Source organism: Gymnogyps californianus, chromosome 21 (genome assembly GCF_018139145.2).
Source record: "Gymnogyps californianus isolate 813 chromosome 21, ASM1813914v2, whole genome shotgun sequence".
NCBI classification, from domain to species: domain Eukaryota; kingdom Metazoa; phylum Chordata; class Aves; order Accipitriformes; family Cathartidae; genus Gymnogyps; species Gymnogyps californianus.
Genome location: NC_059491.1, coordinates 4,762,058 through 4,788,158, shown reverse-complemented (window position 1 = coordinate 4,788,158; position 26,101 = coordinate 4,762,058). Strand labels below are relative to the sequence as shown.

General features: G+C 45.8%; 1 protein-coding gene across 1 annotated transcript; it reads left to right on the top strand.

The window, feature by feature from the left end:
• Positions 1-429: 429 nt before the first annotated feature.
• Positions 430-16,338, top strand: ENO1 (enolase 1). Its single transcript, XM_050909336.1, has 12 exons — positions 430-479; positions 6,233-6,326; positions 7,661-7,756; positions 10,347-10,405; positions 11,299-11,368; positions 11,564-11,697; positions 11,865-12,087; positions 13,677-13,874; positions 14,119-14,320; positions 14,711-14,819; positions 15,270-15,328; positions 15,859-16,338. The coding sequence occupies exons 2-12, from the start codon at positions 6,242-6,244 to the stop codon at positions 15,926-15,928; spliced, it is 1,305 nt and encodes a 434-aa protein (XP_050765293.1). The 5' UTR covers positions 430-479; positions 6,233-6,241; the 3' UTR covers positions 15,929-16,338.
• The last annotated feature ends 9,763 nt before the right edge of the window (positions 16,339-26,101 follow it).

Here is a 26,101-nt window from a genome sequence, read left to right as displayed (position 1 = left end):
CACGCCAGCAGGAAAGCCCTACGGATGTCACTGGCTCTAGGGTTTGCCACACAAGGAGGAAAATTTCCTCAGCGTGGACCTGGCTTTCCCCACGCACCCGGACTCCCCCAAGCCCGCCAGCCGCCCCCTCACCACGCGTGGGCCCCGCCGGGGGAGGCGGGGCGGGCGGCTCCGCCCCCGCCTGCACGGGGATTTTCCACCAGGCGAACGGCAGAGCCTACCGTGCCGCCGCGGCACGTAGCGCACGCACCCGAGCCCGCCTCTGGCGCGAGGAGGCGGTAGCCAATGGGAGGGCGGTGAGGGGCCGGGCCGGCCAATGGAAGACCGGAGAGGGGCTGAGCCGACCAATGGGAGGCGGGAGGAGGGCGTCTCATCTGCATGGGGTGGGCTATAGCCTGGTGTCCGCGCAGTCGCTCGTTCCCAGTCGGAGGTGAGGCGGTAGCGGGTCGGTGGTGCGGAGCGGGGCTGCTGGGCCGAAGGTGAGTGTGGTGGCGGCGGCGGGGCCTTGCGGCCTGGCCTGTTGGCCGTGCGTGGCCTCAGCGGCCCAGCCATCCCCCCCTCCCGCAGTTGTGCGCGGTGCGAGAGGTCCCAGTGGGGCCGCGGTTTCCTCTCTTCCGTCCCCCGGCCTCCTCGGGCAGCAGCTCCGAAGCCCCCGCCGCCCCCGTGAGATGATGGGCCTAGCCGGCCCTGCCTGGGGGCCGGGCCGGGCCTAGGCGGCCTCCAAGGGGGTGCTGGCCGCTGTGGGCGTGCATCCCGCCACATGGCGCGCCAGCCGCGTCGGGGGGGCGGGGGGAGGCCTGCGCCGGCCATGGCCCCGTCCGCGTGCGCAGCGGGGGGTAAAATCTTCCGGGGGGATATGATGGGTCAAGGCTTCTTTCAAAGGCAGGGTTTAACCTCTCTCTCTTAATCATTAACAGTCGCTCTCGGATTGCGTGTCGTGATTTGGACCTTCCCCTCTTTAGCGGCAGTGGATGTCCTTCAGCTTCGCATCTCAAATATTTGATGTTTGATGTCGGCACTCAAATCTGTGCCTTAGGTCTCCCAGTGGAGTTAATTAAGTACTGGTTATCTCAAGGCAGCAGTTGTGGGGAGTAGCGCCTGACAACTTGGTGTGCATCTCTGGATGTTAAGGCATGGAAGAAAAATTGCCTCTTAACCAGCTTGCCTCGTGCAGGGTTGCAGGAGAGGATCTTGGTCTTTCTCTTGTTCCGTTACTTGACTGCTGAGTCACAGGGCAGGGCTATGACTTTCTGAGCCTGGCAGGAAGTAGTGAAGTTTGTCATCCAAACCCACAGATTGAGGCAATGCAGTTTCAGGCCTCCATCTTATTAAACAATGAGAGAGAAAGTAGTTCAACATGTCTGTGACTTATTCCCTGCCAGGCATTATTTAAAACACATTGCATCGTGTTGCAGAGCATAGAGGTGGATTAATACCATATGGAACGCAAGGGAATAGGATTGGAAGGTGCCCTTGTTGGTCCACACTTGTCCAGTTTTTAGGAGTGCTTCAGCAGTAGAATTGATGTGTTAGGATATAATACAGTGAGGTCAAAGGCCTAATGAGCAGTAAGCTTTTTTCCAGAGTGGTTGAGGTCAAAGGCCTAATGAGCAGTAAGCTTTTTTCCAGAGTGGTGACAGTATGAGACTTGCAGTCTTGCAGGACCTTTAGGTGTCACGTAAGACTTCCACTGATAACTGTATGGCAGTTCTGTAATAAGACACTGACTAGTATAGTTCTTTCTATGGCCAAACTTTACTGTTGTTTTTTTAATGTCCATTCAGATGCTTGCAGTGCTCAGTCTAAACCCTGACTTGACTTAAGAGAAATGTGGCTGCAGAATAGCTCACAAGTACGGCTTTTGGTGGTAAAGGCTGTAAACAAAATCTCTGGAAATGATTTTAAGTTGGAGTAGTCTGCATTGGTGTTAGAGTACTGCATTCCCTGTGCAGAGCATAGGATCGGATAGGGAGTTAAGTGGTGATTTCTTGGACTTCAGTTGATAGTGAAGCTAGTACTCAGAACTGGCAGTGGCGCAGTGGGCTGTAAGTTAGCCTTGAAGCAGGTAATAACATGTGCGCTCCTGGGAAGGCCAGGAAAGCTAGTGTGTGTGGTCCCTTTCCTAAAGGGAGACACTGACCTTGCCAGCAGATGATAGTACCTAGAAAAAAGGTTTAAGGCAATGCATGCATTAAATACCACTCTGGTATTTGCGTGTGTTTGGCTAGCTCCATCACTAAGTACAAAGGTCTGGAGCAGGCAGTGCTACTGATGAGCTCTCTTGCGTTCAGTTAGCATTTCCACAGCTAGACCTGTGCATGGGCTGACCCTCAATTTCTAGATGAGTTGACTGAACGGATTGAGGCGGAACACATAATGCTCAGCTTGTGATGAGCTAAACAGAATCAGATTTTTACCCAGGAATAGCTCAGTGGGAAAACTTTCTTGAACACAGAAGTAAGGAGGTTTGCAAAATGAGCCAAAAAAAAAAAAAAAATGGTGTGAGGAATTTCTGGAATGGCGCAGTGCTGTGAAATGTCTCCTTCTAAAGAAAAGGGAGGGACTGCTGGAGAGGTCATTTGTCAAGGACACTTGAGTAATATCAAACCTGGTAGACATTCCCAATGGAAGCTCTTGCAGTGTGTATTCCTGAAGTGCCACCTTCTTTGTGAAGGTGAACAAACAGTTGTTGCATTGCACTAAGACTTCCTGTGAGCTGGCTGTGCTTTCAAAGAATAAGGTACTAATGTTTTGTTGCAAAGCTGTGGTTCTGAAAATGAAAGTAAGGCGTAGCAGGTGCCAGCCTAATAAGCTCTGAAAGCCCTTTTCAGATAAATGAGGATTCTTCCTATTAGTCACTGCTCAGTGCAAGTGCAGAGAGATAAGCTTTAGTGTGGATGGGACTGATAACTGGAGAGTTGCAGGGATTTATTTCTAGCTTACATATTCACTGATTAAGTAGTGGCAGCATAAAGGCCAGCTTGAACTAAGTTGTCTTGCTTGTTAGGTTAGTCATATCATCTGTCAGTGTGTGGGTCTTACTGTAAAGCAGGCAATACCTAAAATCTTTGAGCTGCCTTATACAAGATGCTGCTTAGAGGCAGGACAACTGGAAGGGACACTTTAAAGCCAAGGGGACAAACCAAATGGCTGCCCATGTTTTTAACATCAGGAGGAAAAATTTGCTGTGGAGGAAGAATAGTGTATGAAGTTAACCCCCCCGCCACACACACTCTGTACAAGCAGCAGTATTTCTACGGTCCTGTTTTCTTAACTTTGCAGTAACTGCGGAGAGATTTGTCACCACTTCTGTAAACAGGGTTACCACCCACATTGGCTTGCAAAAAAAGCCAGCTTCCAGATAGTTCTGCTTCTGAGGCTGAGCTTTCTCTCTGCAGATGAGCTGAGTTTGGTGCCAGTCAATGGCTTACAGGCATTTGTATGACTCGATTTTTAAAATGTAGCTGAGCTTGCATAAGGCATTCCTTACTGCAGTTTTCTTACGGAAGAGTTTATATATGTGAGAAGGGGGGAACAGGAAGTATTCAAAAGATTCTGGTGCTTTTTCTTCCTTTTAAGAGGAAAAGCTATTCCTGTAAATGCTCAAGAGAGGGTGTAACTATTAATGCAAGTTCTTAATTAGAGCTGTGACTGTCTGTTTCTATTTCAAGATAGGTTACGTTTGGCTCTGAACAGCTGCTGTGCATACTAAGAACTGTTGCACTTTAGTCTTTTATCAAAATGAATTCTAACTAGTAGCAGAGATTTCCTGTATTAGGATTGCTTGGCTGCTCTTATGTAGTGAGGTGACATTCCCTTAGATCTCTCTGGAGACAAGGCTTCTGGTTTTAGACTGTTCTTCCCACCTAGGTTGAGATTTCTGTCCTCTCAACATACGACTAACTCTCACCAAGTATAAAAAGTTTTCCCAGTTGAAATAGTGTGAAGTGATGTTTTTGAACTGTTCTCATAACTGCAGGTGTTTCTACAGGATATAAATCAAGCTGATGCTAGCAGCAGCAGTTGTTGCATGCTGAGAGGAGTGCAAGGCTTGTGAGGTCCCTGAGGAACGTGTCTGAGGGGGTTTCTGTGCCCCTGGCACCCTTGGGGTGTGTGGGAGAGGGACCAGGTAGCCTGTCTCATGAGGTGTGAGTTGGGTGGTGCCAGCTGTGCCTGTGGCCAGTTCAAGCTGCTGGAAGCCTCTAGAGAGCACCAGCAACCAGGGCGTGGAAACAGGGAGAGGTGTCTGGGGAGCAGCATCAGCAGTTTGTGTGGCAGCTCTCATGGGAAGGATGTGCCAGTGTTTGGGCTGCTGTCTGCTCTGCTCACCTGCAGGCTTAGGCTGCAACCTGATGGTCACCCCAACTCAACTAGTGGCTGTGCAAGCCTACACAGAAGCTTGAGGTCTCCAGGGAATTAGAAGGATGACCTCTTTCAAAAGAATTACCACTTAATTAGTGGACTTTTTTTTTCCCCTAAGAACTATAAGGAGACTGTGACCTGCTGAAAGAAAATGGTGTCTATCTGCTGCAACTGCAAGGCTGTGGCTGAAACCCAAACAGAAGCACTACAGCTTACCTATGCTGATGTCTCCACCCAAACAGTCCTCCCAAGGACTGGAATAGCTGTCCAGACCTTAGGTTGCATGGAGCTTCAGTATCTGGAAGTCCCCTTGCCACATGAAGGCAGCAGTGGATGTGATAGCTGCAAGTGCAACCATGGGAAAAACTCCTCAAACAAGTAGCTGTGTTACAAGAGAGCTCAACAGGCAGTGCAATAGGTGTGAGCAGGAGAAAGATACATGGTATTGTGCACTGTCCCAGGCTGAGCGACAGCCCTGCTTTAATGCAGGCAAGGGGAAGGTGAGCCTGACTTCAACCTTGAGCTAACTGGTGCAAGTAACTCATGAGATGGAGACTGGACCCTTGTCACCACTTGGGGTGGAAGAACCTTCCCCAGTCCTCTGAAAGGCTCCTGCATAACAGGAATGATGCTCTGGGGTTGAAGAATGAGGAGCATGTGAGTAATAGACGGGATCCAGGAAAAGCAAACCATGCAAAGTTGATCCAGCCATCCACCCACATTAGAACTGGTGCCACCAGAAAAGCATGTAAGGTGTTAGTAATTAGAAATTCCTTACTGAGAGGCACTGGAGCACCCATTTTCCATTCAGACAGTTTCTCTAGAGAAGCTTGCTGCCCTACCAGAAGCTTGCATTTGTGACATCACGGAGAGGCTGCCAAGCCTGGTGAACCCTATGAATTATCATCTGCTCCTACTATTCTGTGTAGGGTCTAATGATACTGCAACGAGGTAACTTAGAAACATCAAAAGAGACTATGTCCCTTGGAGCAATGTTAAAAGGATGAGGAGCACAGGTGGTGTTCTCCTCTACCCTCCCAGTCAGAGGAACAGGCTTGGGAAGGAGGAGATGAATTCAACAGGTGATAGCCTGGCTGCCTAGCTGGTGCCATACTCAGGATTTTGGCTTTTATGATCATGGATCAACCTTTGAGAAGCTGGGTCCTTTGGGAGCTGATAGGATTCACCTGACCAAGTGGGGCAAGAGCATTTTTGCCAACAAGCTGGCCAGACTTATAAGGAGAGCTTTAAACTAGACTTAGTGGGGGGAAAAGAGATGGAGTTTTGAGTAATAAAGAGCAGCAAGAGGCTGCTGATACAGTAGGAACCAACAGGGAAACAGTTGTGAAATGCCTCAAAGGAATTCAGGCTTGTTTTAAAAAGTTGACAGGGTCGGTAGCCCAACTGAAGTGTCTTTATACCAATGCACGCAGCTATCACTGAAACTTGGTGGGACGAATCACATGACTGGAGTGCTGCATTCGATGGCTATAAACTGTTCAGGAGGGAGAGGTGTGGGGGTTGCCCTTTATGTGTTTGAAAAAAAAAATTGATTGCACAGAGCTGTGTTTGAAGAATATTGATGACCAGGTTAAAACTGAAAGTTTTAAACTGAAGGAAGGTAGATTTAGTTTGGATATAAGGAAGAAACTTTTATGATGAGGGTGATGAGACACTGGAAGAGGTTGCCCAGAGAAGTTGTGGATGCCCCATCATTGTAGGTGTTCAGAGTCAGGTTGAATGGGGCTTTGAGCAGCCTGATCTAGTGGAAGATGTCCCTGCCAGTGGCAGGGGGGTTGGACTAGATGATTTTTGAAGGTCCCTTCCAATCCAAACCATTCTGTGATTAATGCTAAACTCCTCTTTGCAGGTGTTAAAGATGTCCATTCTCAAGATCCATGCACGTGAAATCTTTGACTCTCGTGGGAATCCCACTGTTGAGGTAGACCTGTTTACGAACAAAGGTGAGTCCTTAGCTGTAGATGTTTATTCCTTTCTTGTATCTGATAGAACTGAAGAGGCAGTCAAAAGTATACGAACGGTCCTGTTCTAGTAGTGGAATTGTGCTTACTCTTTCCTCCATACATATAACATGTTGCTGAGCTTGCTACGGGACTTGCAGGAAAAACCTGTACCTCATTCTACTGGGATGAATTTGCTGAGCACAAGATATTGGCCTGGACAGTGAAGGGTTTTTTTTTTTCAGTCTAAATTGTGCAAGTGTTAATCCAAACCTGCCTTCCTCCCCTTGCCCCAAGCGTAAACTGGGATAGCACTTGCAAACTTGGAGTTAACAAGGCCTTCATTCCTGTCCTTAAGCAGCTGCTAATGGTCTTAGTTTTCAGTGTTCCCTAAACTCTGTATGACTGCACTTGAAGTTTAATTCTTGATTTATCTAGCAGTAACTTTGTGTAGTGCAACAGTCTTCTGCTGCAGAATTGAATCTTGCGTAATGGTTTCTTCTCTGCATAAGCACTCAGGCATGACTAAACAACTTGTCTAATTGGGTTTTCACATATAATGTCTTATATTTTTAATTATTGTAGGACTTTCCCTTGGTTTGGTAGTTGTTCATCCCACATCTGATAGGATCTGACAAAGGCATTGTGCAAACACATACCAGTGTGGTTTGGTGGAATGAGCAAACACAATAGCTGTAATACACTAACTAAATAGCTGATCTTTCTGCCTCAAAAGATTAATGCAGTCATTTAATGAGATTGCCCCTACTAAGCTCTTCGCTGTAGTGGGATAAGGGCAAGACTGGAGACTGGCATCTTGAACCACAGGCAGAACAGACTCCAGTGTACTGATTTACTCAAAGTTCAGCATCCTTGGCTGGAAGAATGGGCTGTCTGGGTGGCTGTGCTGTTGTCAGAAGAGCTCAGAACTCATATTAACAAAGTAGGCCTCCTAATTGTCCCTTTTATGCTGTATCTTAGCAGAATTTTAAGAGTTCACCTGCCAGACTGAGCTCAAAAGTAGATTCAGTGAATAAAGCTACCTTTTTGGAAGGGGAATGGATGACTTTCATAACTTAAACACTTGAAATGCACAGTGGAAGAGAATGAGTCGGCTTGCTGTTGATCAGTATGAGGGAGACACATGAATTGGTGATGCTGTGAAGGAGCAGACAGCTCTCTCGGGATCACTGTATAAGTGAGCAGAGATGTGGCTTAGAGATTACTTATCCCATCTCCAGGGATGGAAGTATGTGGTAGGTTGGGATGGTGTATGGGTGGAGAATGTTTTGTGGGTTTGAATGTGTTAAGACGGTTCTTTTTTCTGTTCTAAACAGGTCTGTTCAGAGCTGCTGTTCCCAGCGGTGCCTCAACTGGAATCTATGAAGCTCTGGAGCTTCGTGACAATGACAAGACACGCTACATGGGGAAAGGTAAAGCTGAGTTTTGGTACCCAGCTTGGCCTGTTACAATGGCTGCGTTGCTGCATATGTTTATGCCAGATTGTAGCAGAGGACACATGGGCTTCTTTACTGCTGTCCACTTTCTGTACAAGGCATGGCAATTAAGCAAAAGCAATGGAGATTAACAGTAAGGTGATAGCAATGCATACTACACATAGGCTGTGTGGCTGGGGCAGATGTAAAGCACAGACTGCTGGATTTTCCAGGGGACAATGTGGAGAGTGACTCTGCCCCCAGCAGTGCAGCTACATAGTGGTGGAGATCACTGTACTTCCATAGGTGGGTACATGGAGCTCAGGCATGCCAGCTAGGTGATAATGTCTCTACTACAGTATGTGCAAACATACTTTGTTACGCCACTCCTGTTGCCCTGCATGTTGGTGCATGTCAGAGTACAGAGTGCGTTAGTAGTGTGTTGTAAGAGCATCTAAACTGCCTGCTCCAAAAGGCTTGGTGATACTGCAGCTAGTCACAAGATCTCTTCATAGACCAAATTTTCAAATAACTGTTAAATATATCTGCTCTGGCACTATAGACTCCTTAGATTCCAGCATGTTAAATCCTGAACCTGAGGTTTATGCCAACTGCTGACCACAGCTAATGTGCAGCTTTACACTGGTAATCATGGAAGATACTTTTCTTTCAGACTGCATAATAGCTAAAGCCACTTTAGCTTTTTGTCTGTCATTATAGGTAGCCAGGGTACTTAAGTTTGTGTTAGTGGCATAATATTTTAGTTGCCTGGGGACTGATTGTATGTTCTGAAAGGAAACTAAACACAGCAGTCACCAGACTGGCTTGGGAACAAGTATGGGGGAAAATGAATAGCTGCATACAAGATGTCATTACCTAATAAATGTCCTAGTAGTAATTCTTATGACTACTCTGAGAGCTTGGACAGTCAGGACTCCTTTTTAGCTTGCTGCTGTAAAAGCATTGGTGATGCCTTCCAAGTGTATGCAATCAACTCAACTTTTGGCTCGGAGAGAGAATTACTTGTCTTCAAACTTTTCTGCCAGTCAGGTGAAAGGAAGCTGAAACATTTTGTGCCTATTAAGAAAGAGCGATTAGTGTGGTGAACTACTGAATTGAACTTGGAGAGCCTTGTCTGACAAGATTCATGGTTGTTATTACTTTAACACAGAATAAACTTCTAGATGACTAAATATCCCAAAGAGCTGAAGAGCTTATGCTGTTTACCTAGGGTATTTTTCCTTGAAGAGTAAATGCGTACTTACCTCAGTGTGCTAAATGTGTGTGTGCTTAGACCTGTTAAATCTTTGTGGCACTTAGCTAGACAGTAGTCTGAGCTTCCACAACAGGCTACCACAGCTGAAGGATTTTGTCAGGTGGGGAATAACATGAGTTATGAAAAAATAATTACCAAATGGGATGAGTTGCGTAGGTCTTTTGTGATACAAATCTGCAGACTTAGACCGTTTAAAAGACAATTAATGTGGTTCAGGGTGTGCTTAATTAGCATTCACCAGTTCTGAAGCTTAGGTCTTTGGAAATCTTTAAACACTCTATAGGGATGACAAATATTCCTTAGGCTAATATTGGTAGCTGGCTAATGATGGTCTCTGCTTCTGGGGAAGAAGCAAGTTCATACTGGAACTGCTGGTTTACGCAATGGTGGGTCCACAAAGGTTAAAAGGATGGTGCTGTGTTCGTGCTTTATTCCCTGTCTGAAGCCAGGAGCAGACAATCGATTTGTGTGCCTGTGTCCAGGTACAGAGACAGTGTACTTCAGCATTGTATCAAGTGTAAAACGTGCTGAGGTGATGCTTTAGCAATGTTACAAAATAATAGCAGATAGTGAAATGCCTGAGCTGCTGCATGCTTAACTTCTGGGGAAACCTTTTTATTTCCCCTTACTCATCCATTCTATGAGCGGATAGGAGTAGCCTAACCTACAACCTCTTCTAAATGCTGTCATTCAGCCACTTGAGGTTTGGGTCCACAATAGTGTTTGCAATAGTATGGAAACCTTGGTGGAAAGACCAAATACAGCCTTGCTGGCTGATGCACAGTTTCCTCTACTCTTTGAACCCTTTTGTTTCCAGTCTGCTGCTCAATATCAGATACTTGCTGACTTGTAGGTCTGTTTACCTATTTGTGTCCTTTTCTCTTTCTTGCATGACTGGCTTTGGTTTTGGCTGTGATTCTTCACCTCTTCCTTGATTCTCTTGTCCATTTCGCTTCTGTCAGGTGTATCCAGAGCTGTTAAATATGTTAACGAGTTCCTGGCGACAGCATTGTGTACACAGGTAATGGATGTGCTTTCAGTGCAACCTTGTCACTTGGATGAGTTTCTCCAGTGCATGGTCTTGCAAACTAACATTGCAGCAGGCATTCCTAGACGATGCTTACTTCATGCAACTTCCATTCAATTGAGATGACCTCTATAAGTGTTCAGATTTGGTTGTAAGCTCAGGTTGGATTGGGGTTTGAATAGCATGAGGTGGTATTCTTGAGATTTTATTGTTACTGAGATCACCTACTAATGCCTGCATAACTAGTGTGGTTGACCAGTGTCTGATTTGCTTGTTCCTTCCAGGTGTCTCAAAAGCTGTTGAGCACGTCAATAAAACAATTGCACCTGCACTGATTAGCAAGGTAGGAGCAATCTGTCTTCTGCTAACATCAGCTAATGCCAGTCCAGTGTGTCCTAACTGATGGGTTGTCTCTAGAGACAGTTACAGGAACTGTATTACGTGGGGGGGTGTTAGCCTGTGTGTTGGAGTGCATGTGAACAAACTGACCTACAGCAATTGCTTTACTTAATGACTGCATATCTAACACTTAATCAAAACAATTTCTAGCAGCCTAGTGTTGTGTGCAGAAATACTTAAGCATCTGGGAACTTGAGTGGTGTGCAGTTAAGATACGAGTCGCTTTATGCTTAAAAGGGTGGCTGAATAATGGAGAGGGACTGGGTTTTATCCGAGCTGGCTAATTTGGAAGGGAATCTGAGGGGATCTTAGTAAAGTCTGCTTGAGTGAGATTCCTGTGCACTTCATGGACACTAAGCCCTAGCTGAAAGGATGGTGCAAAACTAAGTGGTAATGCATAAAGTGATTGCACGTTCTTAGTGACAATTCCAAACATTATGTACTAAGTTACAAATGGGTGTATGTTGTGAGCAAGCTGGTCATCTTTGATCTTGCACTAAAAGCACAGGGGGCATAAACTGGGGCTTTCTCCTATGCTATGCCAGGCAGATAGCAGTGTAAATGTCAGGAAGTCAAGGGACATCATAGCCTTACAGCTGTGAATGAAGAACAGCACAAGCTTTTGATGTGTCCAGCGTATCTGTCAGCCTTGGTCTGCTGGAAGTGACCAGAAGATGCTGCTGTGTGATAATGACAAGAACTAGTCTCTTCAACTGTTGGTAGTTGCCCTTAAGCAAGTCTTGGTGCCTGCCAGGGAAATAAAAATGCAGTGGGTAGGTAAGAGTTTGTAGAGCCATGTTTGGTGTCAAGCAGTGCTTTGCTTGCCTCTCTCTGCAGAATGTAAACGTTGTGGAGCAAGAAAAGATTGACAAACTGATGCTGGAAATGGATGGATCGGAGAACAAATGTAAGTGAGCTTTGTGTTGCAGTGAGGCGTGAAAAGATGAAGATGGGTTTATAGAATTCTAGCTTACCTTATCAGAAACAATGGACAGTGCATGGCGCATGCTGTGCACTTCCATAACTAAAACCATGGTGCTGGTATTGCTGAGTCTCTTTATGAAGATATAACATCTCTGTAAACAATTTCTTCCTGTTTCAGCCAAATTTGGTGCCAATGCCATCTTGGGTGTATCTCTGGCTGTATGCAAAGCTGGTGCTGCTGAGAAGGGTGTCCCCTTGTACCGTCACATTGCTGACCTTGCTGGAAATGCAGAAGTCATTCTTCCGGTTCCTGTGAGTCTCTTGATAGGGCTAGCTAAAGACTTGATCTGACCAGGTGCTTCATGATGTCTTATGGTCTTGGATCACGTTTTCTAGAGAATGAAGAGTCTTAACATAAATGCGGGTATGAATTTACTCTGAAACATTCTAACTTGACTTTTGTTTTTGGTTACTCCAAGGCTTTCAATGTGATCAATGGTGGCTCCCATGCTGGCAATAAGCTGGCTATGCAGGAGTTCATGATCCTCCCTGTGGGTGCTGACAGTTTCAAGGAGGCAATGCGCATTGGTGCAGAGGTCTATCACAATCTAAAGAATGTAATCAAGGAGAAGTATGGCAAGGATGCAACCAATGTGGGTGATGAGGGTGGCTTTGCCCCCAACATCCTGGAAAATAAAGAAGGTAAGAATGAGCTAAGTGTGGGAGGAGGTGTAACTGATAGCCAGAGAATGAAGACCATACCTGTCCAGTGTGACTGGAAAGCAAGATCAGTAGGTTGTAGGACTTGCTGCTGTTTCTTTGCTCTGCTGCTTATCCTGACAAACTTTCCAAGATGCTATACTGGTGTGGTCCAGCATAGGACCATAGAGCTATTCCCTTGGATGTCAGTTTATGCAGCTTGACAGGATGGCTTTGACTTCAGTACCTCATTACTGTTTCATTCCTGTAGCAGCGTAAGGGAATCTTACCCCTTCCAGTTGAAAAGTGGTGTGGGCATGTCTGCATGCATTGCAGGTTTCTCAGAAGTTAGTAGTCAAAGTTTAGTGGAGGAGTTTTTCTGCTGACAAAGGAGGAAAACAGTTTGAACTATGCCTGGTAATGTGTGGGAGTGCATGAAGGCTTGCCTGGGAAGTTGAAGCTTTTGCTGCTTCCTCAGCCAAACAGTTCTGTTAAGAAACCTGCGGGCGAGGGAGGCAACTTGTCTTGTGGAGAGTGAAATACCTGTTCCTACAAAAACTGTACCAGAAGAGCTGTTTTTCTGCCTCTTTTGCAGAAATGGAGCTGCTAATAAGCCAGTAGAATACTAGAACTCTAAGTTACTTGTTACTTTAAAGCTGTTAGTTACATTATTGTTGAAGGTGGCCTCCCAACTGCATTGCCTGACACTGAAGATACTGAGCCAGCACCAGAAATCAGGGTGTTTCTGAATCCTACAGTCGTGTGCAGCTCTTGCTAGGTCTGTACCCTAGCAGATATCAGTGAAGATGACCTTGGAAGTCCAAGGAATTTGTGTTGCTGGCAGCAGCTGCTTTTGCAGTTTGTACTACATTAACATCTGAAAAGAAAAAAAAAAAACACCACAAAAAAACCCAAGCAACAACACTTGATCTGAGCTTCCTACTGTAAATAGCCTGGCTAATCCAGCTGCTTGGCTTTGAGTCAGGGGTGATTGGGAGAGTCTTACTGGTTGTGACCATACATTTCCTTGCTTGGACTCTGCCAAACAGGGTAGTATAGTGGGTAGTATCCAGAGACTCCTACTGAGTAGTTCTGTTCCTTCTTCTGCATATAAATGTGCAAGTGGAGAACAGGTAGATGCAAAGAGAGAGTGCCCTGTGCAGAGGCAGGCTGTGTATCACGTTGCCTGTCAGGGTTTGAATGCTTACTGCTTTCGTGGTCAACACCTGATCTGGACCTGAAAGGGATTAAAGTGCAGTCACTACTTGCTGCCCACATGCATAAAGCTGAAAGAGGATGTAGTATCATCTAGTATTAAGCTTTCTGGGCTGACATGTAGTCCTGCCTGAAGAGATTATGAATCTCGTAATGGTGTCTCAAGGGTATTACAAGCTAAAAGCAGTATTAAAGTAGTACTTGTTCCAGTCAGTGCAGATGTGGGAGAGTTTAAGAACCGTTTCTATGCAGCCTTTGGCCTTTCTGTAGGGGGTAATGGAGAGTCTTTGCCAAGTGAATGTACTGTTGTTGGTAAATGAATAGCTTTTGAATTAAGATGTTTGGTGGGAACTCAGAAATACCTTACCATGTTTCAGCTCTGGAGTTGCTGAAGACTGCTATCAGCAAGGCTGGCTACTCTGAGAAGGTTGTCATTGGCATGGATGTGGCTGCCTCAGAGTTCTACCGTGACGGAAAGTATGACCTGGACTTCAAATCCCCTGATGATCCCAGCAGATACATTTCTCCTGATCAGCTGGCTGACCTGTACAAGGGCTTTGTCAAGAACTACCCCTGTAAGTTGTTTGTTAACAAGAAGCACAGTAGTAGTGGCAAATAGGGGTTGATTGCTGAAGGAAGGAGTTAGGATGCAGCCTCCTTATAAGAGGGATCAAGAGCAGAACAAACAGCTAGCCTTTTAGGAGTCTTAGGAGTGTTCTTTGAGGTGGGTAGTACTTGGCTGCAGCACTTTGGTACCACTGCTTTAAAACAAGACCTTTCAGGGTGCGTTGTCTTAAAGCTCCTTGTATCCCTCTACAGTGGTGTCCATTGAAGACCCGTTTGACCAGGATGACTGGGCTGCCTGGAAGAAGTTCACTGGGAGTGTTGGCATCCAGGTGGTTGGTGATGATCTGACTGTGACCAATCCAAAGCGTATTGCCAAGGCTGTGGAGGAGAAATCCTGCAACTGCCTCCTTCTTAAGGTCAACCAGATTGGCTCAGTGACAGAGTCCCTGCAAGCGTAAGTTCTCCCCTCTTGGCCATGCCAGGGAGGGGGGTTGTCTTATTGAGAGATGAGCATATAGACCAGAGCTAGTGGAATAGAAATCTGTTGATTGGTGGGCATCTGAAGGGAGAACAATTGTTAACTAATAGAGGATATTGACAAGTAAACCTGTATCTCCATGGTCGTGGAGTCATAGAGGCACATCAAGCAACTCTACTGGGTCTAAGCACGTGTAAAAGCAGCTCTTTATCACTGTGTTGTCACATGATCCTAACCCTAACATGTACTAAAGGGCAGTTCTGTCTTGCCAAAGTGAGGAATGCGTGCCAGTTGGCAGCATCACTAGAGCAAAGGCTGCTAAGCAAATAGGGATGGTGTGGGGCTTTATCTGTTTGTCTCTTCTAGCTGCAAGCTTGCCCAGTCCAATGGCTGGGGTGTGATGGTGAGTCATCGCTCTGGAGAAACAGAAGATACCTTCATTGCTGATCTGGTAGTTGGTCTCTGCACTGGTCAGGTTGGTATCTGTAGCTGCAGTAGTTTGCCTTTTTGCTTGATGAGATAATACGGTGATGAAGCCATGCTGCATGGTAGATGGGGTCTGCTCTGACTTAAGGCATGCATGTTTGCTGTTTCTGTATATAGGAAGCTGATTTGCTTAATGGGAGTGTGACACGTTCCTGTGTCATCTTGTGTAAACTCACCTTTAACAACTAATTTAAAAAAAAAAACTTAGTCAACTCCAGTGGGTGTATCAGGATTTTCTGATACTGAAGCTGTTAGCAAATGAACGCTTTATTGCTCCCAAGCCCTATCCTGTTTGAGTATACAGATATTTAGAGTCTGATGCTGAAATACAGCTTGTGATTATGCTTATTATTCTAAACAGAATAGAATAGTTTTGTGTTGGCATCTGTGGCCTTATTTCTGCTATGGTTCTTTACTAACTTTCTGATTTCCCTTTCAGATCAAAACTGGTGCCCCTTGCCGATCTGAGCGTCTAGCCAAGTACAACCAGCTGCTGAGGTGAGACTCGGGAGGGAAAAGAGTTGAGGGTTAAGCCTGACATAGGATGGATGCTCCACTAGTGCATTCAGGGCACAGCTTGGCCTTCTGCATCTCAAACACTCTGCAGCTTCAGGACGTAAACTGACACTGGCAGAGGTGCTTTTGGGCTGGTGCTGTGCTTGCAGAGCTGACTGTAGCCTAAAGGATGAGTTGGATGGGTAATGTCCATAACAGACACACTAAAGGGGAACATCATACAAAGCATCCTGTGATACTAGATATGAGACATTGTCCTTCTGTCAGTATGATGCCGTTCCCTTGGGCAAGCATTTAACGTGTTTGGGTGAAGTGATGTAAGATGGGTGATACTGACCAGTGCAGTTAAATGTGTGTAACTGAAGTTGCTTGGTGGGAACTGGCTTGTGACTCTCTGGTAGTATCTTCAGTACCAGATAGATCAGGTGATTCGGTGTAAGGCCAGCAGCTGTGCTAATGCAGGAGTTCTACACTGTCTGCTGACACCCAGCACTCTCTTCCCTTTCCATCAGAATTGAAGAGGAGCTTGGCAGCAAGGCGCGTTTTGCTGGAAGGAACTTCAGGAACCCTTGCATCCATTAAGCTGTGTGGGTCAGTCAACCCCTGTTCTGGTTTAAAGCACTAGTCATCTGCTTAGATCACAATTACCTGTACTAGAAAGATAAGGGCAGCTGAAGGAAAAAGACCAGTTTGCAGGTCCTCTTCCCCCCCTAGATGATTCCTTCACCTAGTGTTTTCACCAACTCTGAGCTGTTACTTGTAATGCTCTACTGCTTTTGTAGAACAGTCCCTGTGGGGGGTTTCTGTGTATTAAACACCCTCTGGGATCATGACCTTGTGACTCTGGGCATAAACACGTTAATTCCTTTCTCTGCCTGTCTGGTCTTCAGTGTTTGGAGCTGTGTGACTTGCAGTGCAGCAAGAGGTACCTGCAAACAGAAATAGTAGTGTTTTTACATGTGATAAATAAAAGCATCAAACAACCCAACAAAGTGTGGCTTTCAGTTACTTTGGGGGGAGACGGAGGAGCAGGGATACCTACCTCTGCATAATCGTACCCTGTTTTAAAGCTGTTTTGCAGGGAGCAAGAGTTGGACTGCTGTCGCTGTGGCCATGGGGTGGACTTAAGTTGCTTTGTGACAAATAGACAAAGAACTGGCTGAATCTATGTGCCTGCTATCAAGAGGTGGCCTTCAAGGATATGTTTAGTCATTTGGAAGGGGGCTAAAAATCGGTTTCTAACCCCTAGATCAATTGTGATCCTGCAGGGGAAGAGGAAAAGCTCAGAGGTCTTCCCTCATTTATCAAAGATGAAGTGTATCCTGACAACAAGTGCTGTGATTAACCTTTATCGTGGGCTGTTGCAGATGTCTGCTTGTCAGTCTTGTCACAGTATTACTGAAAAAATTCAGTGACAGCCTGGGCTTTTAGCAAGAGGTTGGCACAGTGTTAACCATGTTGAAAGTGAATTTGTAATCTCCATCTTTGATCTGTTGCTATGAGAAGATGTAGATCAACAGCGTGCGAGTTGTGGAACAGTACTGTTCCTGAGCCCTTGTGCTTTGTTAACAGCACTCTAATATAAGGTGTAATTGAAAGTTGATCTGATAGCTGCACTTTAATTTTTACCCTATTAGTATCTAGGTACCATATTTCACATGGGGGAAGAAAAGACTTCAGGGGATTGCCAGCTGTGTGAGAGCAGATGGCCATAAACAAAAGGCTCGTGAGCAAATATTTATATTTCCAAAACCCTTTGTTTTGTTCAGGTTACAGCTCTGCTGGTTTGGCTAGGCAGGGAAGGGAAGGCAGTGAGAGAGATTGCAAGGCGCATGGCTCATCCTCAGTCAGTGCTTATGTTCTTGGAGATGAGGAGGAAGAATTCCTTTTTCCTGGGGTTTGGCAAGAGATTGTTCAGTGGCTCTGTCACCCTTGTGCTTCTCTTGCTCTGTGTAGTCGTCGTCAGAGCAGCATCCTCGGAGTGGGGAGTAGAGTTGTAATGTTAGTCCCTTACCAGGCAGGAAAAAGCAAATAATTGCACAATTGAGGGAGGGGTTGGTGAAGCCAGTTCTTGTTGCTTATGGGTTTTTTTCCATAATGGCAGATTTCTAAGGAAAAGATTAATTTCTGATTCACTTCAATGGCTATTCTACTAGTCTTTCAATTCCAGGAAACTAAATTACCTGTGGCTGGAAATTTTTATTATCTGTGAGGAGCAGAACAGTGCCCCGCTGTGGGCATTGCATGTGTTGCATTGTGGTGGTGTAAGTAAATTTTCTCTCTCTTAGGGTTTTAAATCAGTAAGATGGAAATGGCACATTTAAAGCCAGTGATGCTGCAGGATACGTGTCATCATTTACCTTAAACCCTGGATCTTAAAGAACATCTTCAGTTCTAGTTTAGGGAAAAAACATCACAGATTTTACGTAGCGCTGTTACGAAGTACAGAGCGATAAAATGCTGAGGGGTAAGCACTGTGTGTTTATATCCCTAAACAAACCTGTACACCAGTCCTCTGCCATCAGAGGACAAGAGGTATGAGACTGCCCTGTGAGGAGTAAAGCCAGAACGGAGATGTGTTTGAGCTGCTGGGAGATGTTAGGTCTGTTTAGTACTAGCGTGAGTAATAGCTATGAAAGGATTCAGCACACAGGGGACCGTTTATGGGAAAGCCTGGCTTCTACAGTGTCTATTGATGAATGTTTTTTAACTAGAAAGACTCATCTGTTGTTAGCATTTCCAAAGTACCTTGTCTTGTGTAAAGCTGCAACACCAAGAATGCTAAACACCCCTCACATGGGAAAGAAGGAGTTTTTGGCATCTTCGCTATAACTGAAACTACGGAGGGAGGAGAATAATGGCTCTTGTACAATGCCCTCTTTTCTGATGTGAGTAGTCCCTGTGCAAAAGGCTAAAGCTTGTCTCTTGAGGGAATGTGGCCCATGGTCCTGTGAGCTCGCTCACATTCAAAGTAGGAGGAATATGAACTCCTGTCACCTGGGATGTGGGTACATTTGGATCCAGGTCTGTGTTTTGCTGTGTCCAAATGAGCATGGACCAACATCCATTGGGAGCAAGGTGAATTCAGACCCCAACTGCAGTTTAGGCTTCCCCAGGCCCTACAGCCAGCGCAGCAGATGGAGTCTGAAAGCAAATGCAGGCACAGCTGGCTACTGAAACAAACCTCCCTGCAAAGACAATAACCGGTGCAATGAAAGCATCCCTTTGTTAGGCAGTTGGCAACTGTTTCTCCTTATGAGATTTATCTCCTCTGTCAAGCCCTTCTTAAGAAGAGCTTTGCTCTAAATACTAAATTTCCAGCCCAACTCAGCACATGGTAAATGCCTCCTCTCACACATATTTGTCCTTTCATAAGGCATTGGTCTAAGCTGGTTGCACCAGATTTGGAACCTGGTGCACTTTTCACACATAGCTGCTCTCTGAATTAGACCTGTTAAATGAATAAACCAGCTAATTGCACATAGAAAAATCCCTTGATGGCATTTTTTTCTGTCGAAGAGGCAAGCTTGTAATACATGCAAAATGGTTTAGAAAGCTTTTTAGCAGAACCATTTTAGGAAGCAATAGCATGGCTGTTTCTTACCTGGTACTTCAGAAAGTGAAGTCCAAATTCTCAACCCACCTTACCTGGGCTTCTGTATTTACACCTGGTGATTTTTCTTTTAATAAGCATCAGAAAGCAAAAAGAGCTGGGAAATCAGGTCGCTGGTTGCCATAAATGGACAGAACCCTAAGTGGCAGTACAGCTGTGATGAAATGCCTGACATGAGTAGTGGCTGGCGCCTGGGCTGCTGTACTTGTGTGCAGCTACGTAAACCTGGGGGGAAAAGTAAGCTAGTGCGCTGTGAGCTGGAATCCTCGCTGTTCAGATGAATAGTTAGGTCCCAGCTCTGACAAAAGAGCCTTCTACTTCTGCTGGTTAACAAAGCTGCAAATGAAGCCCAGGTATTAATTATCATGCAACCCTTGTCATCAGTGCATGATGGAGAACTGTTACAGGTACAATTACCAGTTGTGTCATGTCTTAAAATAATCAGGAAATTGCATGTAAAATGGCAGGGTTAGAAGAACATTGCTTGGGCTGTAAAGTCAAAAGCTAAAGTCAGATGCTGTTGAACTGTATGCTCCTTTCCTACACCAGGAAATCAATCCCACAATGTCAGATGCTGTGCTCACCTGTCCCATCAAACCAGCGCTATATAAAGCTTTCAAGTTAAATCTCAGAGAGTATTTGGGCCAGATCAGCAAGGTGCTTCCAGCTGCAGAGGATTCATGCTCTACCTAATGAGGCTAGAGCGTTGAAAGGAGTTACTTGCAAAGGAAGAAAAGAGGCCAAAATGGGTAAGTGCTGAAACACGGGACTATGGTTTGTAGATAAGAATTTAAAGCATGTTAGAGAAAAGTGAATGGTAACTGTGTGTGTGTTTGGAGTGAGGGGAATAAGTGAATAGGGAACAAGATTTGATTGCTGAAAATCAAGACCTAAACCTGCAGTGCTAGAGAGGGGGAGAGATGTGTCTGCTCCTTAATCAGGGTTTGAATCCTGCTGCATAGCTCCTCACCTTTCTGTACTGTCCCCACGGAGCTCCTACTCGAAAGGCTGTGCTTTATAACAGAGTGCAAATGTAACACAGCCAGTGGCTTTATTACTGTAATAATTTGCAGGGATGGCACTCTTTGGAGCAGGAGGAGGCGTCTGCTTAGCAAACACGAACTGGGAGGCTATTCGGAGAATAGCAGGCAGCCTTAAAAGCGGATCTGAAGTAAGGAGCAGGCAGAAGAGATGACTGATGAGCAGAGAGGAGAGGCAGGTGGCACTTTCGGGAGCTATTCAGGTAACAGGATATATAATGGAGTGATGCAAAGGACTGGAGTGGGAAAGATCTCCCATTACCCACTGGCTTTATTTCTAGGTTTGTAGAGGTAGCTGTTCTGGTTCGTAGCCCAGCCTGCTCTTAGTATTAATTTCCTAACATCTTGGCTTCTAGGTCTCATACAGGCCCTGTCTCAAAGAGTTTGTTCTGGACAGAAAGGAATGTTGCCATCCCTCTATTATCAATGAGAAACCAAATGATTCAACATTTGGCTTTCTCATTAGACATTAGCCCCTGGTAGGGAGTAAGCGCATCATTCATAACCTTCACACTCAGAAACTGAAGCTGTCAGTGCAAGGCATGTTTTCCAACCATTTGGTTATTTTGAACCACCTATAGAGCCTGCTCACTCGTTTTCTAGTACTGTGGCATCAAAACTGGACCCTATCTTGCAGCAGCAGCACCAGTGTCAAACACAGCAGTACTGTAACCTTCCTAGTTCTGTTTGGTGCTGTTGGAAGCTCACTGTCAGATCACCCACCTGGTGAGGACAGCTTTGTCCCTTGAGCGCAGACCTGACTTGACGTGTGTCCACAACGCGATGCTGGCTGGAGCGATGATCTGGATTGCTCAGTGTCCGCGTTTCATCCTGTTCACCTTCCTTCCCCAATTTTTGTGTCATTCAAAAATGTTAGAAACGGTATTTTTTTTCTTAGATCATTGATTTTAAAAAGAAACAAAACTACAATTGAACAGTGGATCGACTGTTCCTTGCAGGAACTGCTCAGCTCAGTGAAACCTTGCGACTTGCCAGGTACGAGATTTTACTGCCTGTAGCGTGGGTAAGAACAATTTTACACCCAATGCTTTTTTCCCTCCCGCTTGCTTATCCTGGGCACAAAAAAGTCGCTGTCTCATTGTGTGCAGCCAGCATGATCATCCTGGGCAGCCTGTGGCGTGCACTACTCGCCCTGGGCTGCTGTGCCCTCTGATGTCCCCAGGAAGGGACCTTGGCAAGCCATGCCACGTTTCCCTGTCTTGGGAGAGGCAGAAGCTGTGGGAGTGAGCTGTCTTTCTTTGAAGGAAATTCATTGACTGCAGTGCTTCGTCAACACCCACTCGCTCATTCACAGACATAAAGACTTGTGTAAACAGCCTCGCAGGCTGCTGGGGGCTTCTCAGCCGGCGGCTGAGGGGAGAAGCCCCACAACAGCGCACAGGACCAGTAAGAGCAGATGAAGGGAGTGCAGCTGCTGTGTCCTCCCCGCTGGAAGGAGGATATTTGGCTTTCCTGCTCCTGTGTAGACTGCAAGGAGACACGAGGGTGGATGGAGAGAGAGAGGATCGCTGCTGGGCAGCCAGCCAGCCCTGCCTGCCCTGCAGCAGTATCTCAGGCTATGGCCTCATGCTCCCTTTCACAGCAGGATTTAAAGAACTGTGCCAGGCACCAGCTTAGTCCCACCACTCCCTTGGAAAGCTTTTATTACTGTTCTCTTTGTATTGCTGGGTGAAATGATTTCCTTGTAGATATGAGCTGTGGGTGGGTGTGAGAATAAAATGCAAGAACCCTGCTCGTCTCTGAGCACATGGGAACGTAGCTTTTCCCTGCATCTGACTGCTGGGGTCACCATGATGGTGCTCAAGCTGTCCTATCCTGAGGAATCCAGGTTTGGTCATTTCTACAGTGAGAGAGATACCCATTTGTGTTCTCTCTGTCGGTCCCCAAGAGGGACTGAAGTGCTATCAGATCTGACGCACTCGACATGTACTTTGTGCTCCATGGACAGATACAGTTGCAGAGACTAGAAGTGCACGGTGTGGAGGAGGGTAAGAAGAAGAAATAAAGCCATACCAGCTGCAGCACTCAATTCTGCTAAGAAAAGCTGAAGGTAAAAAAGGAAAGGGGAAAAAAAAAAAAACAAGGAAGAGAACTGAGGCAGGGAGGAGAATGAGGGTTGAGTGAAGAACTCAGATGATAAAAATGAGAGATACAAAATAAACTATAAAGAAGAAAATAATCACGAGGTCTAGATCACCTCCTTGTGCCACACTTGAAGTTTGCGTGTGGTGAAATCTTGTGTTTATAGTACAATGCACAGGCTTAGCTCTGTCTAGAAACACATACCTTTAATCATCCAGGCTGGCAGTTACGGGCTTAAGTTACAGGAGAGAAAAGACATACAAAGTAGTTCTGCAAAATAAAAACCTTGGACAAAGCCCAGGCAAAATGACACCTTGCTGACAATGGTGTCTGCAGTGGAGGCACCGTGACCAGCACTGAGCATCCCCGGGCCGTCACCTCGTGCTTCTAATGGGGCTGAGCCTCCTTCTCCTTGGCTGTGCTTGCAGTCCAGCTAAGCTCAGCTCAGCATCTCCCATCGCTGATGCTGGCTGTCAGCAACCAGCAATTTTACCAGTGTAACAAGGTGTATGAGGTTAACCCAGTCATCCAAAGAGAAATTTGAGAATGAGGGAGTTCTGTGATGGGCAGGGGGCATGTAGGTTCCCTCTGAAAATGAGCTGGGAAAGCACCTGGATTGGTGCATTTCAAAAGCAGAATATGCGGTCTTCCTTGGTTTCCTTGCAAGGACCAGAACTGTGTCAAGCAAGCATCATCCTGTGCTGCACAGAAAGGTTTTTTTCTTCAGAAGCAGTGGCTTCTTCTCTGCCAGATGCTTCACTTCAGACAGATCAAACTCCTGCTAGCAGTGACGAATGGCAAAGATCACTTCTGCCCACCCGGAACTGTTTACAGACTTGGCAAACTGATTTGAGCTCAAAATATTATTTGTGTGATGGTGTGTTTCGTTTTAGCATTTTGACAACAAAGCACTTTCACTAACGTAGTTTGTTTTGAAGGGATGTTTCTTTTGAAAACTCCTTAAGAAAGGTTTTAAAACAGACTAACAAGGACACTAAACACTTTTGCTAATGCTCCACATTGCTGAGTGTCTTGGTTTCAGGGTGACCCAACACAATTTGTGTGTGGACAGGGAAACAGCAACTTTTGATTTTTGTGTGCATTTAACTTGCAGCACATGAGTTGCCTGAACCCCTCGCCCCACAAAACCCACTTACTTTTATTGTTGAGTCTCTGTTTAATAGCAAGCATTTTATGACGTGTTTTAATCTGAGAAGTCATCCAAAACCACCAGCTGACTCTTGCTTACAAAATGCTTGCAAACAGTGTCAGTCACGAAGGCACCAATGTCCTATAGCAGCTGCATTAGTCAAAGCAAAAGACACAGATAGAACTTCATATATCAAGATGTGAATATGCCTCAGTTGGTTGCTGTGGGCTTTATCCATGTCTCGTTGTAAGTGCTTGTTCTCGCTCCCTGAAATTCTGCAGAAGGGTCTTGAATAATATATATTGCATTAAACAGGCATCTAGTGCTGAAAAACAAGAGGACTGATTCTGTTAATTCAACTACCTATGCAGGTATTAAAACTAAAATGCAAGTTAAGATGCTTTTCAGTCTAAGTCCCAGAGTGAAATCCCTGCAGCTGAGCATGGAGAGCAGAGCAGCTCAGCCGCCGCTGCCAGGCGTGGGGGGTGAGAAGGTGTGGGGCGAGGATGACCTTGGGAGAGGGCATGGGGAAAATGCCTCCACAGAGAGTTTTCAATCTGCTTCTGAAAGCTCTTCGGCAAAGTGTATAGACCTCGTTTGTTGTGGCTTATGATGACCTGACCCTCTGTTGCTTATTTAGAGCGACAGGATGAACGTTCATCGAACTGACCCAGTAAATGTCAGACTGCTTCTGATCAGAGACTTCCAGTATCAGCCTCGGTGATCAGTGTTCATAGATTTTAAGGACAGAAAACACCACTACAACCTGACTGGATTAAATTGGTTTAACTTAACCACTGTCCCAACCAGAGACAACCCCCAAAGCTATGCAAATGTGCTGAATCTGAGGCTACTTTCTCCCCAAACACTGCTTACACCAAGAAGGGAAAAGGGGTGGGATTTTGCAGGGGAGAACAGACATTTGTGCTGTCCTTTTGCTTCCTTCTCACTGCGACCACAGTCCTCATAGTTTTTAGGTGTCTGAAGTGTTGCTATGTGGCTGTGCAGAATGGAGTCCTGCCTAGAAAATGCCCTGCCGATGTCCCAGCCTTGCTATTGCTCCAGAGGCATCAGCTGGTGGGAGAATGTTAGTACAGGTTGGGCTTGGGGATTTTTGCATCAGAAGCCTAATGCCAACCATGTCTCGTTTGCACTATTGTGAGTACATGCAAAATCAAAAAGATGGTGAAAAAAGCAGTGTATGCTAAAGCTCCTAAGCCAGTAGTTTGGAGAGCAGGTGACAAATCCCTGAAAAAGACCCGCTTGCTAATCAGAGTGGAGCTGCAGGGCTTTTGTGAAGGCAGATTCCAGGATGTGCTCCTACCTCTACACTATTTTATTTTTTGATTTGTCTTCTCAGTGAAGTGGGTCTGCAAACAAAAGCTGGGGAAGAAAAGCTCACAGGCTGCTGCACTGCTCCTCCGTTGCAAAGCTGACTGATCCATTTTACTGCACTACTTGAAATAAGTCCTCACCTGTGGGTTTTATGCTCTGTAGTACTCAGGTTCTTCTCTCATCTCCTGCAATAAACAGTGATTGAAAGAGGCATATTGTGGCTTCTATGTAGGCTATAAAATCACTGACAGTGGGAATAGCTGAATTCAGAGCCCAAAAGTCTACTGTCCCATCAAAATCCAGACAGCAGATGTTTCCAGGTATGTACAGCCTGAACCTGTCTTCAGTCTCTAAACAGGAGAGGTATATGTCTTTAGGAAGGCAGATGATAGATTTCTCTACTACTTAACAAAACCTAAAATCCTCTTGCCCAGCTGTTCAGGAGGAAGAGTGTTCAGAACAGGCCTCTCCAGTGGAGAGAGTCCCCGTGCAGGTGCCAGGAGGTTGTGAGCTCTCCTCAGCCCTGGACCTGTTCTGAGACCTCGGATGTGTTGTGCCATTTCTCTATTGCTCACTTATCTCACCTGTCCCATGGGATGGATGACACTTTCCAGTAAGGTGGGGAGAATTCATCAGTCGATTTTGTACAGTGCTTTGAAGATAACAAGTGCGGAGGGGAAAAAAGAGATGGTGCTTGAAATGGAAATTTTCCCATTTCTGTCGCTGTATTTTCTCTCCTTTTAAAAAAGTACATTCAAATGCACCATCAAAGGTAGCCGTGTTGCAACACCAGGGAAAGAGCAGCTACAATGGGAAGGTGGGAGCCAGAAACCTCCTCCTGGAGGAGCAGATTTGCAGTGGGAAGGACAAAAATGCAAATCTGAAATCAATCCATCTCTTTCTCCCTTGAATGCTTTGGCCATTTATAACAGTTTAAAGTGAAGTCAGTCACTGAGGACAAGAAGAGAAGCTTGTAAATCCATTTACTACTTTCTGCACTAAAGGAGAAGCAGTGAATTTATAGTGGAAATGCAGTAAGTGCACAGATGAAGTGTTCCACATTAGCGGTAGAGGATGGCTCAAAAATATCAGAGCAAACCTTTGAACAAACAGAAAGCACGTAGGCCTTGGGATCCAGATGTATCAAACAGCTTTGTGGACTGATCTTCCCGCCACTGCCCTGGCTCCTAGTTTTCATCAAAGGCACAGAAGTGTCTATGCCACATCTCCTTTTGATTCCCCCTTTGTTTGTGGTCCCACTGTGCTGGCAGCACAAGCCTGACACTTGCTCCCCCTGAAACCTTCCCTGCCACCACGGGGATGGACAGCTGCATCAAAAAAATGGGGGTCCTTCCCAGAGTGGTGGAATTTGGCCTCCCCAGGCAGCAGGCGAATCTGCGTACACCTCAGCGGACTTAACAGCAGGCATCGTGAGATCTGAATTCCCTCCCATCACCGCCTGTTCTCAACTGCACGTGGAAACCACTTTCTGCCTGGTTTAGCAAGACCCCATG

What these genes read in the sequence shown, in the direction of transcription:
- ENO1 (XM_050909336.1), top strand. Translation starts at nt 6,242, where the DNA reads ATGTCCATTCTCAAGATCCATGCACGTGAAATCTTTGACTCTCGTGGG. An exon ending in GGATGGATCGGAGAACAAAT is followed by an intron (nt 11,369 to 11,563) that starts GTAAGTGAGCTT and finishes TTCCTGTTTCAG; the next exon opens with CCAAATTTGGTGCCAATGCC. An exon ending in AAGTCATTCTTCCGGTTCCT is followed by an intron (nt 11,698 to 11,864) that starts GTGAGTCTCTTG and finishes GGTTACTCCAAG; the next exon opens with GCTTTCAATGTGATCAATGG.